This window comes from Fringilla coelebs (genome assembly GCF_963513975.1).
Source record: "Fringilla coelebs genome assembly, chromosome: 2".
Lineage (NCBI taxonomy): Eukaryota > Metazoa > Chordata > Aves > Passeriformes > Fringillidae > Fringilla > Fringilla coelebs.
Genome location: NC_140029.1, coordinates 32,569,980 through 32,588,591, shown reverse-complemented (window position 1 = coordinate 32,588,591; position 18,612 = coordinate 32,569,980). Strand labels below are relative to the sequence as shown.

At 40.2% G+C, this 18,612-nt stretch overlaps 1 protein-coding gene across 2 annotated transcripts in view; it reads left to right on the top strand.

Annotated features, from left to right (window-relative positions):
• The window catches only part of GABRB3 (gamma-aminobutyric acid type A receptor subunit beta3), a gene marked incomplete at both ends in the record, with an annotated part of 192,537 nt that extends 174,804 nt beyond the window's left edge, over positions 1 to 17,733 (top strand). For both annotated transcript variants that reach the window (XM_084226416.1, XM_084226415.1), the window contains 2 exons: positions 5,549 to 5,793; positions 17,383 to 17,733. In XM_084226416.1, the coding sequence (XP_084082542.1) occupies positions 5,549 to 5,793; positions 17,383 to 17,733 (596 nt within the window). The remainder of the gene's footprint in view (positions 1 to 5,548; positions 5,794 to 17,382) is intronic.
• Between the last annotated feature and the right edge of the window lie 879 nt (positions 17,734 to 18,612).

The window sequence follows — 18,612 nt, the reverse complement described above, 5'->3', positions numbered from 1 at the left end:
GTTTTGAAATTCCAAAATAATTTGCGTCAAAATCATGTCACCCAGCATTGCCTCAAAAGCGATGTTTCCCCCGTCATGCAAGAGTGTAGCTTCCACTAAAGCTCTGACATGAGCTGCTCATACCCGTCTCAGACTTGCTCTCATCAAGTTAATGCTGTTGTAATTCCATCTAGGAGACCAGCTCCACAGTCACACTTGAGCGTGGGCCTTAGTCCACCCTAGTGTGGGAGGACAAATGTGGCTCCAAGGCTCCTCCTGAGGTCCTGGGTGCCTTAACTGACACTGGCAGAAACAGTTCAGCATGCAGGGGCACATCAGCTATGGACCATACCATGCCACCTAACCCTCAGAGTACATGGCATGTTAAGTGCATGTTTATGACAGCTTAAAGCATCATTTACTTCATGACAGAAAAACATGTATTTGGCACAGGTATGTGATTCCTGCCCAAGACCTTTGCAGATCAAGGTATCTTATAAATAAGGGAAGTTCATTAGAAAATTGTGCAGTTGACACATTGGAGGGAAGGGATGCCATCCAGAAAAACCTTGACAAGCTTGAGAGGTGAACCCGCACAAACCCCATGAAGTTCAACAAGGCCAAGTGCAAGATCTTGCATGTGAGTCGGGCAATCCCAAGCACAAGGGCAGGCTGGGTAGAGAATGGATTGAGAAACAGCTCTGAGGAGAAGGACTTGGGGTGTTGGATGCCAAGGAGCTCAACATGACCCAGCAAGGTGCACTTGCAGTCTAGAAAGCCAACTGTGTCTGGGCTGCACCAAAACCAGTGTGGCCAGCAGGGTGAGGGAGGTGATTGTTTTCCTTGACTGCTCTCATGACACTCCAGCTGGAATACAGGATCCAATGCTGGGGTCCCCAACATAAGAAGGTCACGGACTTGTTGGAGTGAGTCCAAAGATGGGCCACGAAGGTGATCAGGGACTGGAGCACCTCTCCTCTCAAGGCAGGCCAAGGGGCTTGATTTTGTTCAGCCTAAAGAAGAGAAGGCTCTAGGGTAACCTTACAGCACCTTCCAGTACCCAAAGGGGGCCTACAGGAGCGCTGGAAAGGGACTTCATACAAGGACATGTAGTGACAGTACAAGGAGGAATGGCTTCAAAATGACAGAGAATAGATTTAGATTAAGAAGAGATTCTTGATTGTAAAGATGGTGTGGCCCTGGAACAGGCCGCCCCTTGTTGAAGGCCAAGTTAGATGTGTCTTCAAGCAACTTGAACTGCACATGGCAGGGAACTTAGATGGTGTTTAAGGTTCCTTCCAAGCCAAACCATTCTGTGATTCTGTCATAGTTCAGGGTTAGGATTAGGGTTAGGATATTCTCCACTTTAGTGGTCCTATTAAAACCACACTGCCGCTTGCTTCCCACTGCCCCCCTTCCCCCTGCGGGTGCTGGAGAGAATTGGTGGCACAAAAGGCAAAGATCCTAGGCTGAGGTAAGAACAATTTACTGGAAACAGCAATGAGACACAAAAAAGAACAGGATCAGCAGCATGCTAATAACAAAACTGTACAAAAGAGAGAGTGATTCCCAAGCAAAAATGCTCATTGTGCAACTCTTGACTCAATGGTGGCCACCCTTGCCCCAGTCTGAAGAGAAACCTTCCTTCCAGAAAAAGACTCCCTTCCTGCAACTTCTGGCAATGCTGTGAGGTGATATAGAATACCCTTCAGGTCCTAGCCATGCCCCCTCCTGGCTACTGCAAAAATTAACCCTGTCCTGGCCAGAACCAGGACAGATTCTATGACAGTAGAATGCTATTCTATGACAATAGCAAATATTTCATCCTTTACAGAAGCATACTCAGGGATAGCTATACCTAAGGAAGATTAAATGGATCTATAAATCCTTATAAATATTTCTGCCTCTCATCTTGTCCCAAATTCTATCTTCAACCCTGTGCTTCTCAATTACATGCACCTTGTCACTTCCCCATTACCTAAAACTTGTCCCTAAGCCTGTGCTGTCTACCTGCTGTATTATCTTATTTTCTTAAAACAGGAACGTACTCCTTAGTTTCCTTATCTTTCTGCAATGTACCACAGCAAACCCAGACTCCAAACCATGTCCCTGTGATTCCCTTTTTCCTTACCCCATGTCTCCCAAGGTCCCACATACCAAAGCAGGCAGAGTAGCCACCTTCTGAATTTGAGTATCTAGAGATACTATAGATAAACTGCAGTTACTGTGCAGTAATTCTCCTTATACTTTGGGTAAGCTAGTACGTATTGGCATGACACAATCTGGCATTACCACTCAGCAGCCAGGGCCTGTTTAGCAGCTTGAAGCTAAGTAGTAGCTTAATAGGAAGTGGGGCATAGAGCCCAAATATCTCTGATGTGTTCATAAATGAACTACTGGATAGCAGAGATCCACCCAGGTAGACCAAGTGATGCAGCACTTCAAACACAACCATCACCATCTAGATACATACTGGCCAGGACTGCAGAAAACAGATGGTTAGACAAAAGTTACCATACCCAGTGACATTCCATGCCCTTCCGTTACAGGTTCATGAGACTTTTCCCTGTTTAAGGAGCAAGACTGTCTCATGTGACCCATTTCTGTGTAGCACAAGTTCATCAAGTGCTGCAAAACAAATATTAGAACAAAATTCAGAGAGTACAAGGCAAGCTCAGGAGACCAGATGTTCTATTTCCAATTGGTAGAAAGTCCTTTTGAGAGGACAAAAATCCATCTAATAGTTTCTTCTCAGAAAACAATTAGTGCCTTGGTGATTATGTCAGCAGTGTTTGTATAATAAAGTTCAGTATCATGGGTCTAATCCTATGTTCCTCTGTATAGCCCCTCTTATTAGTCTTAAGCTGGTATCACAGAATCACAGAAAAAGGTGAGTTGGAAGGTCCCACAAGGGACCCACAGGAGTCCAGCTCCTGTCCCTGCACAGGACCATGTCCAAGAGTCACACCATGGGCTCAAGAGGATTGTCCAAATGCTTCTTGAACTCTGTCAGGCTTGGTGCTGTGACCACTGCCCCAGGGAGCTGTTCCAGAGTCCAACCACCCTTTGGGTGAACAGCCTTTTTCTAATATCCAACCTACAACTCCCCTGACACAACTTCAGGCCATTCCTCTGGGTCCTGTCATTGATCACCACAGAGAAGAAATCATTCCCTGTCCCTGCTCTTCCCCTATAGACTGCAATGAGGTCTCCAGGCTGAACAGACCGAGTGACTTGCTCCTTATAGGGCTTCCCCTCATGACCTTTCACCAGCCTCATTGCCCTCCATTGGACACTTTCTAATAGTTCAATATCTTTTTTATAGTGTGGTGCCCAAAACCGCACACAATATTCAGGGTGAGGCTGCCCCAGTGCAGAGCAGAGCAGAGCAGAGCAGAGCAGGACAATCCCTCCTTTGCCAGTTGGTGATGCTGTGTCTGATGCTGCCATCCATCTGGACCCCCAGCACTTTCTGCAGTGCTGCTCCCAAGCCTTTTGGTCCCCAGTCTGTCTGTACATTGAGGTTTGCCCCATTGAATTTCACATGGTTGGTGATTGCCTGCCCAGTCCTCTAAATTGTCAAGGTCTCTCTGCAGGGCCTTCCTGCCTCCAGGGGAGGCAACGGCTGCTCCCTGTTATGTAGTGTCTGTGAACTTACATGGCATCCTTATGTGAACTGGTATAAAAGCTTAAAGGCAATATAGTACCTTTGGACCTGTATGATTGGCTCTGAAAAGCACAGTACAGAGAACGTGTTCCTGATTTCCTAAGTATTTGTTCAAGGAAGCATTCCGTGTGCAATTCTTGAGGCACAAACTTTTACTCAGCCCCTGCAAGAAGCTGGTATTCTTTGCAAGAGCCTGATTCTATTCATTCACTTCCATGTTTTGCCCCTGTGCCTGATCCCTTGCTGCACTGAACCAAATAGTTGCCTCCGGAGTGATGCCAAGGTGCAGAGCAAAGGCCAGCTCATTCAGAGACCATGTGCACTGCAGACAGACGGTGATATAGGCCTGATCTCAAGAGAAATATTCAAACCTATCAATTCTGCACTCAACTTTTTGCTAGTTAGCCGTAGAAATTCCTAAATGCAGTGCTTTGAGTGAGGAGAAGAATAATCTTTGGAGTCCTCCCTTGTGGGAAGGACTATAATCACAGGACTATCTTATTTTTTGTCTTAAGGGAGTGTCACCTTCTTCTCCTCCAGCTGTGCTTTAAAATAAATTATTGAGCTTCAGAAGGACATTTGGCCACAGGATTTCAGGATCTCCCAGGGAATGTATTTCCCTTTGGTTAGTGATAGCTACCTTTCTATTCAGTGTGCCTAATCTTCCAGATCACCAGACATCTGGCATCAATGCCCACTTGTTTCACAGTTTACAGGAAAACCGCTGAAAACTGCACGACACTAACTCACTAAATATCCAAAATATCTGTTACACAATCTCATAGGGTATTACTACAGTTCCCTGGACTGGCACTACTTACACTGATGTCTTGGTTTTTAGTTATATTGTCTTTTTTTCTGTCTCTTCAGGTAAAAGAAGCTGTGCTTTATTATATGGCAGCAATTTTACTTAGTCCTTTATTTTTGTTCTGTCTGTATTTTAGTGACTACACGTAAACTGATGGTATAATTATGGAATCAAAGAAAATAGTAATGGAGGAGAACTAATAGAATGATTTGCCTTGAAATGAGACTTATTCCACAAATCAGTGTTTTCAGCAACCTGTGATTTGCAATTCCCATAAAATTTCCTGCAGAGATACAGATCCTGCAGTTTATTGTGAATTCAGGCAGACTGACAATAAATATGCTTTTCTTTCCAGATTTTCATAACAGTGCTCTGTAATATATTTTCAGGTGCTATGCTCATCCTTAGATAAATACCTTGACATAAGGTTGATATAGATATTTTGTAGATATTTTATTAGTGTCCAGTTTGTTGCTATAAAAACACTGCTCTCCCTCCTTCTTCCTTCTAAAAATTCACATACCTGTCTATCTCTCATTGCTCACCTCATTTGTTTCTATGTAACTAGCCTACTGCTCCAAATTAGTCATCTCAAATTCCACTTATACATTGTCCTTTCCTGAAATAGGTATCTAATTTAGATGGGATGAACAACTCTAGAAAGTCACTTGTCTCTCCCCATCTACCACAGGGAGACCCTACAGGACTGACATCAACCAACTGCCTAACTCTTAGAAATTTAAAACTGCAGGAGAAGGCTTTCTCCATCTGTGTGAACACTGTTCTTGTTGCACATCAGTTTGGTCTCCATGGAAGAGATTTTCAATACAGCTACACCTGGATTCCATGAAGCTACATTAACTCATGGCAGTGGTGCCAGACCGCCTTGTTAGCTGTTCCCCCACTCATAGGAAGGAAATAATTGTAACAGGATAATAATGCATCAAGTTTTAATTTTGCTTTTATTTTTGCAGTGATGTCACCTGCAAGACATCTTTTACAAATTTTTAAGCTTCTTAACACTGACAAGGCATATTTGCCAAGAAGGAAAATAAAATTGAAAGCTTGATGTGTGATCTTTTTTCTTTGTGTAGGAATTACTACTGTGCTGACTATGACAACAATCAACACTCACCTGCGAGAGACTTTGCCTAAAATTCCATATGTTAAAGCCATTGACATGTATCTCATGGGCTGCTTTGTGTTTGTCTTCTTGGCCTTACTCGAATACGCCTTTGTCAACTACATTTTCTTTGGAAAAGGCCCTCAAAGGCAGAAGAAACTTGCAGAAAAAACAACAAAGGCAAACAACGATCGCTCAAGGTTTGAAGGCAATCGGGTAGGTTTCTTGAATTTATATATATTCTATTTTTACATTGCAGAGACTATCAGTCTTTGAAAGAAACCAAAAAGAAACCATTTGGTGACAACTAGCTACATCTTTTTGTGGACAAACTTGGCCATTTTCATTTTCAGGAACTGACGTAGAAGACTGTATGTAGGCATACAGATGTGGAAGGGAGTATGATCTGTATGACAAGTAAGTGTAAGAAGAAGACAGTGGGAGGGAAGCTAGCTTGAAAATAAAGGCTGCAAAGATCTACAAAGGTGTTTATTTGTCTAAATCAAATATAATCTAACTGTGATTTTAAGTACCTATGTACATTTTCTGTATAAGAGAATCCAAGATCTGAGCACACCTCTCCTCACTTCACTTAAAAGAGATGCATTTACCATGGGAGAGAACAGATAAAGAAGGATTAGTTGTGCCATGTTAATTAAGTGGCCAGCATAGTTCAATGCTGTGTGTGGCATTGTCATCTGCTGCTGTTAAAAATCAGCAGGAAAGTGTAAGTCCTAGAGAAACTTTCAGATTGATTTCTGAAGCATGGTATTGGCAAGGTCTATGCTGATTATCCTCTGGCCGATTGCTTGCCTGGAGTATTACTTTATCCAGTGAATAATTCCTTTTTTAATCTTTGGGAGAAAAGTTCAAGGTATTCAGCACATCTAACATTAACAAGCCATGTCAGTCTGAATAGAACATCTTTCTTTTTTTTAACCAAAATGCTCCCAATGAGGCTTTTTCATTCAGTTCTGTTGAGTAAGACTGGTGTTTTTTTTCCATCAGCTATAAATGAGAAGAATTCACAGTGACAAAACTACTACCTGTTTATCAAAACCAGTATCATAAAAGTAATTTCAAGCTATATTTGTTTATCCTAATGATTTTGTCTGCTATAGTAAATGTAATGCAGAACTACACCTAATTATCAGCACTCCTATATGTGAAACAATTCTGAACCAGTAAACATATTTTTTTCCACTGTATTATAAAACAAGATTCTCATCACAGTTGGCAGGTCTGCTTAGAACTAAGATACCAGGGCAAAGGAATTCCCTTTACTGGAAAAATAAGTAGTCATAATAATAAAAAAATACAGATGGGGAAATAAAACAGTATCCGAATTGAAGGCCATGGAGAAGATTTTAAGTGCAAGCAGGTAATGCAGATGTATGCACTAAGTTTTAATTCTCCTGCTGGTAACCAGCTGGTGTATCTCATCCATTTAAATGACTTATATAATTCAGTACAAGACTTGTTAATGGGTCCAATACTACCCCATGCCTGACAGTTCTTCTATCTTGAGATCAATTTATCTACATTTTCAAAATATTCATAAGTACCTTAACTAATGAAAATGTATATTTTTGTACCCAGTTCATGCCATTTTTATATCCTGAATCTGCTCATACCATTTAGGAATTTTTTTTTCCCCCTGGCTTTTGACTTACAACCTTTTCTTTTGTTTATGAAGCATCCCAAGCAAATATAATGAACTATTCTGCTTTTTCTGCTGGTTTAATATCAACCGTGCATGAATGAAAAATTTCTTCACAGCAAGGGTTGTCAAACATTGGAACAGGCTGCCCAGGGAAGTGGTTGAATCACTATCCCTGGAGATATTTAAAGGATGTTCAGATGTGGCACTTGGAGACATGGTTGTAGCACAGTGGGGGTTGGTCTCTTCTCCCATGTAGCAAGGGACAGAATGAGAGGAAGTGGCCTCAAGTTGCATTAGGGGAGGGTTAGATTCTATATTAGGAAACATTTATTCACAGAAAAGGAAGTCAGACATTGGAATCACCATCACTGGAAGAGTTCAAAAGTCATGTGGATGTGGCATGTGGGAACAAGCTTCATTGCTGAACATGGTTCTGGGTTAACAGATTAACTCAGTGACCTTAGGGGACTTCTTAACCTAAGAGATTCTATGATTTTGTCAAATAAGAATACAACTTCAGCATACTAGAGTTTAAAGAAGAGTGTGTTACTTTGTCCCTTGGAGTCCCAGGTGTGAAAGGGAAATCTGTATGCATTGTAGATCATATTTACTGTGAATATTTGCTGTTCAAATAACAGAGGATAAATAATATGGGATGGCCCCTTTCTGTGTAGAAAACATTTTGTCCCCAGGCCTCAGCTGGGGAATTCTGCAGAGCTTTGTTCCAGTTTCTGGATTCAGTGCCTTCAGAGTAGTAGTGCAAACATGCAACAGAAACACAGAAACATTAGGTAGAGCTAATCAGATATCTTCCTTTCAAACAAAACATGGATAGAAGATTTATTGGATGTAGGATGTCAAATTTCTCATTTGAGAAACACTGGCAAATGTGAAGCATAGGAAACTGATCAGAACAGGCAAGAGATGCCATGGATTTCAAGAAGTACATCTCAGAGAAAATACATTTAACAGATCTACTTTGGACAAAGTTTTCCATGGCTTTGAGATACCACAGCCTTGAAGGAGGAAAATGTCTTATCTTCTGGATCATGTCCACCATTTACCATGCTATACAGATATCCATGGATGCAGCAGGACTGGAGTCGTGCAAGAGTTTTTAGCGTACTTTCTATGGAAGACAGTACCTGAAAGCTCTGCAACCTTGGTTCTGACCACTTCAGGGATAGTAAAGAGTGATTAACTTCCAATCTCTCCTTTGGTGGCTCTTGAAAATCATTGAATCTGATGGAAATAACAGTTGCTTGCTTCTTGCTTTAGAGCTGGGACTCCGGTGCTGGATGTTGTGGGACAGGCTCGCGCAGTGTACCCCAATACTGCACAGATAGGGAGGCTCAGAGACACACATGAAGACTACTTTGTGCAAGTTCAATGAACTTAATGGTTTTGTGGTTTTGCTGAAGCTTCAGTCTTCCATGGAGTGTAATTCCATTCAGAAAGAGAAGGTTTCTAATCCTGGAAGATATTTCCAATCTCATGTGTTTTGGGGCTGAGCGACATTTTTAAAGAAAGGGAGAATGCCAAAAGCAGGCAGCCCACTTTGCAGTTACCACCACTATTTCATGACTGTCAAATGTAAGCTGTGCTGGAAAGGAGATTGAAAAATGTTCAAATATAAAACTGGAAGAAGGCGTTATTATTAGTTTATTTCTGACTACTATTTTGGGCTGCTCTGTTGCTGTTTTGTTTTAGTAATTGAATTTGCTTGTTTATGAACCATGTGCATGAGCTCCCTGCCATTGATTAAGAATACTAGCTCAGGGCGCTAGGAAGAACAAAACAAAACAAATCAAAAAACCAAACTGAGCCAAATAAAAAAATAAACATTATTCAATTTATTGTCCACATCAGATGCTGTAAATTGTAGGTGGCAGAATGACTTGGTGCTGTATCAAGTCCAGCCAGAGTCAGGAGGGACTGGTGGAGTGCTGGAAATCCCTTGTGTTGGGAGGCAGCACTAGCAGAGAAGGGGCAGCTCAACACATTGCCTGGTGCTCAGGCCCTGAGTTCAAGCTTTTCTTTTATGGTTCCCAAGACTGGCACAGCTGCTGAGACAGTGTCTTTCTCTCAGGCAAAGCAAACAAGAGAAGGCAGTGAGAAAATGGCCTGTTATTTCCGCTCAGAAGTGTATTAGCCCATGAAAAGCAGTAGAACCAACATGGTTACTACTATTGTAGTCTATTTTTTACACATCAGAGAACTGAAATCTGGAGTGCAAGCTAGCAAGCTTGGTTAAAAATGCTCCTCTTATAGTAAAAAAAGGGCTTTTCTTGCTTTTCCTATTGGACTGTAGAGTGATGGAGGTTTTTAGTAAAAAAATGTTCTGGACTACAAAATGCACAGCTGTGGGTATGTTGGTGTTGTATTTAATAACTTCATGCTCAGTAAATCTTCTTCATAATGAAAGCATTTGCATTGTCAGAGGTTATGGCTTTGAAAAGCCAAAACTGGCACAGCCACCCCCATTTTGGTGCTGCTGCTCTGGATGTGCCCCTCCAGTGCCAGGCCTTTGGGTACTTCTCTCTGAGTTATTCCTGATATGCTACCACGAAGGCTTGCTGTGTTGAGGAGAGCTCCACCAGCTGCTGCTGCTGAGCTGTCTCTTGGCTTCAATGCTCCCATCATGGCTTGCTGTCCAGCTCTGTCCTTGTGTTGAAACCAGTGAGCCAAATAGCTCCAGGTGTAAGGGAAAGAAGAGCTCCTGCAGCATGGAATTGGCACAGCCAGTGTCCTCACAATGCAGAGGTGACAAAGAAAAGCAGAGGGGAGAGGAAAGCTCTGTGCTGTATTCTCCTGTGCAGCACTGCTGAAGGTGGCATGATGGCTGAAGCACGTCTGACTAAATTGAATCTCTGGAAAAGGTTTCAGAAGATTCAGAGCTGGTGATGAGATGAAACCTGAGTGATCCTTTCTGAATGACTCATCTGTGGATCAGCAGCTGACTACAGAGGAAATTTCACACTTAGCTGTCTCTTCTTTTGACTGCTTTTGCATCACATTTTATTTCAGATAATGCACTGTAAATAGTATTCCACACTGAATTATTCCAGCCTATCACAGTAAACCTTAGTTACTGAGACAAACAGAGGAATGCTGCTTTTTTTTTGTGTGTACAACCAATTTCCATACACATACTCGTTTGGGATTGAAAACTCTTTTAAAAGCCTTGATGCTCTGCTTCATATATAAGGGCAAGCTCTAGGATCAAGGAAGAAATTAATTTTTATTTTTCATAAAATATTTCTTCTGATATGGTATTGATGCTTAAATTAAACTCCTCTGATTGTAGAAAAACTGTCAGAAAAGAATAGGTGGTCTCTAAAAATGTTTCCTTTGAAAATTGATTGCCATTGTTGCGAATCAATTCCATTTATCCTGTTTGTGTTGGCAGATTGAGGCTTCATTTGCAGCTCTGAAAGCTTTCTGTTTTGCTACATAAGTTGTTAATTTTAAATAGGGCTCAGATAAAGCCTAATTTATGGCTAAATCAGCGTGAGAGAGCTTTCAGGCAATCCTGTTGTCATTTGTTGTTCACTCTTGTGGTAGAGGCTACTTTTATAATCAGATGGTGAGCATGTGTTTTGGGATTGCTCCTTCTGGGCCAATCCTTCTGGGCCAGTCCTTCTGGGTCTTCTGAGCTTATGTGATATGTGTTAAAGTTCCCTGCTGAAAACATTGCTTTTTGGTTCAAACTGTGGTAATTTATGTTTTCAGTTTGGTGGGACTAAAAGTTCAGCCCCAGAGTATCAATCAGGAGGGTAACTATCACACAAGCTCATTCAAGCTTCAAACCCTCAATGGCTGTCAGACACGTGGGAAGAGCTTCCTCTGACAAGAATAATGCAATAACCCTTTATAAGAAGGCCCTTCTCATCAGGCAGTGTCTACATATATTTTTAGCTCTGGAGATTCCTGGCTCCAACCCCCGCTGTTGGCCAAGGCAGCAGCTTCCCACCAGGCATTGCTGAGAATAGAGGCTCAGGCCACTTACATCTACTTAGCAGTTTTGTTAATTGTAGCAGCCCTTCTCATAAGTGGGGTTTTATTGTGAAGATTAATATCTTGACTTCTGTGGAAGAATTATCACTCAGTTTAAATTGGAAAGTACGAGAATAGCAAAATTGGCAGTATTCTCCTGTGTAGCTTCATCTTTCCTGGATAATTTTTTCAGTGCTTTTTTTAACAGTGGGAGATTTTTATATCACCACTGTGATGAGTAGGTACCAAATTTTGAAATATATCTGTCAAGGGTGATAAGCACAGTTCTTGTGGGAAGAACACTCATCCTGTAGCTCATGGTGGGGACATTCTCTGTGCACTGAGACTCATACATGTACTAGTTTTGTTTTGCAACCATTTTGCACAAGTATGCATCGTGCAAATCCTGAGACAGTAAGAAGGATTGTATTGATTGTATGTGCATAGGACATCTCAGAGACTGTAATAATCCAGACAATGTGAAATACAGGGCAAAGGAGTACTATGCATTTGTTTCCTTTTCTTCCTCCATTGAAATATATCAAGGCTAATTGTAAAACTTCATTATTACTTGACAGACAGTGAAAATAATATGGAAGTTCCTAATTAGTTTGGTTCTTCATACTTTCCCTTTTTTTGCAAGGTCTTTCCATCTTCCCAGTTCTGCTGGTTATCCTGGGCTCATCTACTAATTACCTCTTCCATTTTTTGATGCTTATTAATTAATAGAAACGTATTTAAATGGTAGTGAGAGAAGTATCAACTTTTAGACTCAGGGAGAACAGTCAACACTATAATTTTTGTTTTGCCTGCAGTTTTAAATTATTTTTTAAATTTCCAAGGCATAATGTGGTCAATGTACTTACCTTTAAGCACAGATAAAACTTAAGGCCTGATTGCATATTTCTCTACATCTTGGAAAGCCATTTATGCATAAGTAAAGAAGGTGAAAAGGCAGACACTGATCTCTCTAGTGACCAGTGACAGGACACAAGGGAATGGCCTGAAGTTGTGCCAGAGGAGGTTCAGGTTGGAGATTAGAAAAAAGTTCTGCTCCCAGAGGGTGGTTGGGCACTGGAACAGCTCCCCAGGGCAGTGGTCACAGCACCAGCCTGACAGAGTTCAAGGAATGTTTGGACAACACTCAGGCACACGGTGTGACTCTTGGGTATGGTGCTGCGCAGGGTCAGGAATCAGACCAGATGATCCTTGTGGGTCCCTTCCAAATCAGAATATTCTGTGATTCTGTATGTACTTAAATACTAATTTTGATGTAAAATAATGCAAGACTAACTACAGAGACAGAGCTTTTCATTATGTTGTTTAAACCCCCTATTTGCATTTATATTGCTCCACATGATGGGAAGTGTTTACATGGTATTTGAAAATATGGGATTGATGAACAAAGTAAACATACCTATGGGGTTTAAACAAAATGCTTTCTATTTTTGAGCAAAATGCTTCCTCTGAAAGACTTATGAGGAAAAAGAGATTTCATTGTAACATACTCTTTAAAATTTATGGAATATTAAACAGAGAACTAAATGAACTTGAAACAATTCAGACTCTACCTAATTATAAATCAAGGCTTATGGTAGTTTTCTGGCCCTAGTAAACTGCTTTCAAACTGACTTTGCAGTTGAAGTTTAAAAAAAAATATTGGAGAAAGCTATTTAATAGCAACTATTATATTTTGTTTTTTAAACTAGAATAGCTAACATCTAAATGAGCCTGGATCCTATGCAGAATTAAGAAGTACATTTAGGACTTCCCAGATATAACAGGGCACTGAAGTTTTGGACCTGAAACCTATAATCCAAGTTGAGTCCACTGGTGACATGGTGTTCCTTCAAGAGCAAGGAGTAGGTTCTTTGTGAACATTGTCTTAATTCTCCTCCTTCTGGCTTCAGTTAGGTGAGTCAGAGTCATTTTTGGGTAAAGACATTAGGCTGCTGGAGTATTTGAATTTTTCACTTGTACTGTAATATGTATAGTGCAGAAATGGTGAACCTTCAAAGGTGAATCTGCTTCTCAAAATGCACTTATGTGAGATTCAGTCACTTCACCCTGGTGCAGGAGCTGTAGTTAATCAGAGGTGGGAGGGATGGAGTTTGATAAAAATTTATTCTGAAATAAGAGCACTGGTTTTGCATATTTTGTATCCATGCTGATTCAGCAGAGAATTAATTAATGATTTGGTACTCAGCTGTTTTCATCTGTTTTGATGAACTTACTGGGAAATACTCCAAGGAAACAACCAACCCTTGCTTGTGTTGGGGAGGAGATGTGAGAACCAAACATGGAGACCATAGTGGAGAAGTGGGAAGGAATGGCTTCGGTGGAGCCAAAGTGGGGAAAAAGAAGGCTGCAAAAAGAATGGAAGCACAGGGCTGGCAGAGAAGTGAAAAAAGGGAAATACTTTCGTTAAAGAAGGATGGTAAAAATTGAGGGGAAATTGGCCAAATCCACAGTGTCCTCTCTGACTTATAACAGCATTTGAGGGTAAAGCCTGCTATTAGTATTTTGGGGAGAATTTCCAGTGCACAGAGTGATATTTTTGAGCCAGGTGATAAAACTGTATTCTAAGGCTCATACAGAGTAAAACTAAATTTTATCAAAGACATTGGCCTTGTTTGTCATACACAGCCATGTCTGCCTGTAATCTAGTCAGCTACTTTTCTTAATCTATACCTGGGGTAACATTTTCCCTGGACCTACTGAGCAACACACGTGTTCACTCATGGAGGATTTTGCCTTCCCTGTATATTCAGGCAAGCATGAGGCGACTTGCACAGGTTACCCTGCCATTGTTGGTTTGCTTCTTTATTCATTGAGAGAGCTTGTGTACCTTTGTCAAAGTAATTTCAATCAATGTTGAAATGATTCCAAAGTCATGTTTATGTGCAAATACTTTTTAACATGCTGCATGCATTAAGTATTCATACTTTAAGACATCATCTTAAGATTGTCACAAAGTATTAGCATATAGTGCTCTAATGTTGTCAACAGCTTAGGTGGTTTATTCAAAACCTCTGAAGGAATCAATTTGAGAGAATAAATCTCAAGAGTATCTGTGGACAAGAGGCTGATTTAGCTTCTGCAGACCCCTTCTTCTCTCCATCTGCTCCTTCCTCATATTTGACATGCAAGCCTGTTGCTCCATTAGCAAAGAGATGAATTTCTAAAGTATGTTTCCAAATATGTTTCCTTTGACATTTTGAGAAAAATGTATACTATTATGTAGCTTCATAGGACATACTGGTATCTTCAGAAAAAGAATTTACACAAAAGTTGCAACTTTCTTGACCGCCTTTCTGGTTTGATGCAGATGCATCTAGATGCAGTGACAAACAGTGAAAAGTTGGCACATCAAAGGCAGAAGCCGTGTTAAGGAGGCATGTGAAGTTGGCAGATAATGTGAAGAAGGCTATGGAAGAAGGTGAAGAAGGTGCATTCAGGCTTTTTTTCCTAGAAGGAAATAATAGGAATAAAATGAATTCCTTGATCAGGAGAAGCCTGAATGCATAGGTGTACCCTTCACAATACAGGCTTTCAACTGACAGCTCACAACAGTCAAGGTTCAGTGCAGAAGAACAAAGTACCCAGGATGGGCTGATGTCTGTGTCTATGTAGGTGGCAGACAAAATCAGGAGAGATCAGGAAGTCCTGAGGGAAAGAGGAGTTGACATTTGTGGTGGTGGAAGGAAAAGGAATAGAGACCTGCAAGGGGATGGCAGGGCTCTAGGGGTGAAGCCCACCAAAATCGTCTCTGCCATGACATTTTTAGTAAGCTGAAGGATGTTTCTCAAAGCCTGGGAGGAGTTGGGAAAGACGACATTTGATGCCATGGGGGTCTGGATGAGAGATTTAGTTTTAAGCTTCACAAGGAAAAAACAGGCTGTTGAGATATTTTATAAATTGCGCAAAAAATATTCTGATCATAATTTGTACTCTTAGTGGGGAAAAAAAAGAACAGAAGAAACTGAATCCGTTTTTTCAGAGACCACCATAAGCAGTGATGATATCCTTGACTATATTTTACACTTGTGTTTATTCCCTGGTTACAGAGACTGCTCAACAGCATGAACTTCTTTCTACAAACCTTGAGCTCTTACTTTTGTACCCAAAGGGTTTCTGCGATGGAGAAAATAAATTCTTCTTAATCACCACTGAGGCTTCTCCATGCCATTATTTTTGTTCATGTTTTTTAGTTTTATTTATAGGCACTCATCAGCATAATGTGCCATTGCCTACAGCAGCAGGATTTGTTAGATACCTTAGAATTTTTTTCCTACTTGCCTGTATATCATTCATAACATTTTACATTCTTTTTTTTTCCATTTGCAAACACCTTGGCAAAGCATTACTGATATGCTATCATAATTGTCTTCCCTGAGAAGAGATAAGCTGAAGCATCAATAATTGATGAAAGAAATATCCATTTCACAAAATTTCAATAAGAATGAAAAAAGTTAAATGCATATGGACAGACACATAGCTGCGCATACTTTTAATCCATCACACAGCTTGCAAAGGACGTGGTATCAGATGACTGTGCAAACTTCAGAAGGCTGTGACAATAGTCTGTTTTTACAATCACTTTTAAACTGATGTTTCTAGAATGAGATGTTCAACTGCTACACAGTTCAAACAGCTAGATCATGTGGCAGGTTAGAAAAATGTATTAATTGTGCGATGAATTATGGATGAATAAATTGCATATGTAAAACTGGAAATTATCCTGTATTCCATGATTCACTATCTATTTCTGACACGGAGAACTAAATTCTCTTGAACAGAGTCACACGTGTGTTAACTGTCTGAAAACACCCAGCACATGGCATTTTTTTACCTTCAGCCATTGTTTTCCTTGCCCCAAAACTGGCAGAAGATATGGAGCTGATCTCTGCATTACCTGTATTGACTGCGCATCCTTCAGCATGTAGGGCCTGGGGCATGGGGGCTGTGATACCCCACCAGTGAAACAATCAGATACAGATTCAGACACCATTCCTTGGAACTTCTCAGTGCCACTCATGGGTACTCTAAAGGTTTCTGGATTGACAGAGCCATATGCAACTCTGTGCTGCTCCTCTTTTGTCATTTGGGAGGACTGGAGAGTCTGGCTCAGATTTTAAGACTCTAAATTATTAGGACCTTTTTTTTTATTACTGAAAATGGCATCACACTGCTCTGTACTTGGAAATTTATATGGGTTTTTATGATTTTTGTATGGAGCTCTCTGTGATATGGCTGACCATGGATCTGTTTTTTTGTCTATCAGGGTGATGCCTGGTCCTTGACTTGGTATGGGTAGCTGCTAACACAAACATTGACCTTGCTGTAGTTGTAGTTGTTATTAAATTAAGCATATCTATAGAGAAATTGCTGTCAAGTTTCTCTGAACAAGACTTTGATAGCATGATAAATATACTTGGTGCTAAACACTGGTCACTGCCTCTGGAATAGGGTGGTGAAAGGGAAGAGTCCCTCCTCTTTCCTCAATTCACCCACCTTTTCCTATGCCTTAAGTTCATTGGTTTTTAAGATCAATCACTTAGACAGAAAATTCCTGCAGTTAAAAATTTCCATGTTTGGAAAACTATGCAAATTACTTTGGAAGGAAATCTTCAGGAGATAAGTTGTAAATAAGCTCTGTGATTGTAAAATACAGAGTTCAGCACATCAGAACTGTTCTTGTGGTTTTAGCAAACTTCCCAGGTACTTTTTAAAATCTTATTTTAGATCACAGCTAGGAAAAAAAAAATCTAGCCAGTTTAATTAAATTTCCTACTGTAGCAGAGAGAGGATCCATCCCTTACTCTCTTGCTTCATTGCCAGCAATGCAGAACTACACCATCCTTTAAAATGTGGCTGGTTCAGAGGGAGAAGAAAATGATGGAGTTTGCAAAGTACGGTTTTGTACTGGATGTTTGGCAGTATGATGATAACCCTGTTTGTAAAAGTACTTGCCTAATTTTAGGCAGCTGAATAGTGCCTTTTCTTTTTTAAGATTATCACATGCTTAAAAATAATTACATTATTTTTCTAGATATGTATGGGTTTGGAGATTTACATACACCCACATTCTGCTCATCGATGTCAAGTCTTTTGAAAGAATTTATGTTTCTTTTCTTTCCCCCTAGGTGGACACCCATGGAAACATTCTGCTAACATCGCTTGAAATTCACAACGAGGTGGCAAGCAACGAGGTCACCACCAGCGTTACAGAAGCCCGAAATTCAACCATATCCTTTGACAACTCAGGAATCCAGTACAGAAAACAAAGCTCACATCGTGAAAGCCTTGGAAGGCGCTCATCAGAAAGAACAGGCTCCCATAGCAAGAGGGGCCATTTACGAAGAAGGTCTTCACAACTGAAAATAAAAATCCCCGATCTAACAGATGTGAATGCCATCGACAGATGGTCAAGAATGGTGTTTCCATTCACATTTTCTCTTTTCAATTTAATTTACTGGCTATATTATGTTAACTGAGTGACTTAGTTTTTTTAAAGGACTTCAACTATAACAAGTGAAGTACTACTTGCCTGCAGAGTTTATATATATATTTATATATATATATTTATATATTAAAAAAATATATATATGAACTTTTACTATGTAGACCATACTCATGTATGTGTGAATACATGTAGCAAAGAACTGTGTGTACTTTAAAGCACATACTGCAAAGCAAAAATATATGTATGCACACACACATGAGCACATTCATTCTGAGGTTATGGACACTTTAACATAGAATGCACTTCACAGGAACTTTTTAAATTGAAAGGCAGGTGTCATCAAAGAAGCAAGCCTTGAGAAAGTAAGTGTTGTATATTATCACTACAAAACTTTGATTGTCATAGAAATTTTTGAACAGCTGTAATCATGTATAAAGTCAGTATTTAGAAACATCCTTTGTAAATGCTGCCATACACACGAATCATAAAGCAGTAAAGTTACAATGGTAAGTTAAAAATAAGTTATTTATATTGCAGATCCACCAGCTACATTTCATCAAGCCAAATTTATTTTTCTTTGCTAAAATTTTTTGGGTTTATATATGTCATAATACATATTTTCCCAGTCCAGGATGGACATAGTTTTTAATGATCTCTTGCTTTCTCTTCTGCAGTAAGCGAGCTGATCATGGGAGTGTTGTAGGTCTTTGGAGACATATACAGGTTTATAATATTTCAAACAAGCATTTTAAGTGTCCATCAACAGTGACATGAATCTTTTGTAAGTACTGTAAATGTACAGCACATTTTCCTTCCCTTGGACTGATTCCAGCTGCCATGTCATTTTGAAAAAGAACAGCACATTTCTAGTATAATTTAGCTGAGAATTCAACTACTGTCAATGTGCTCT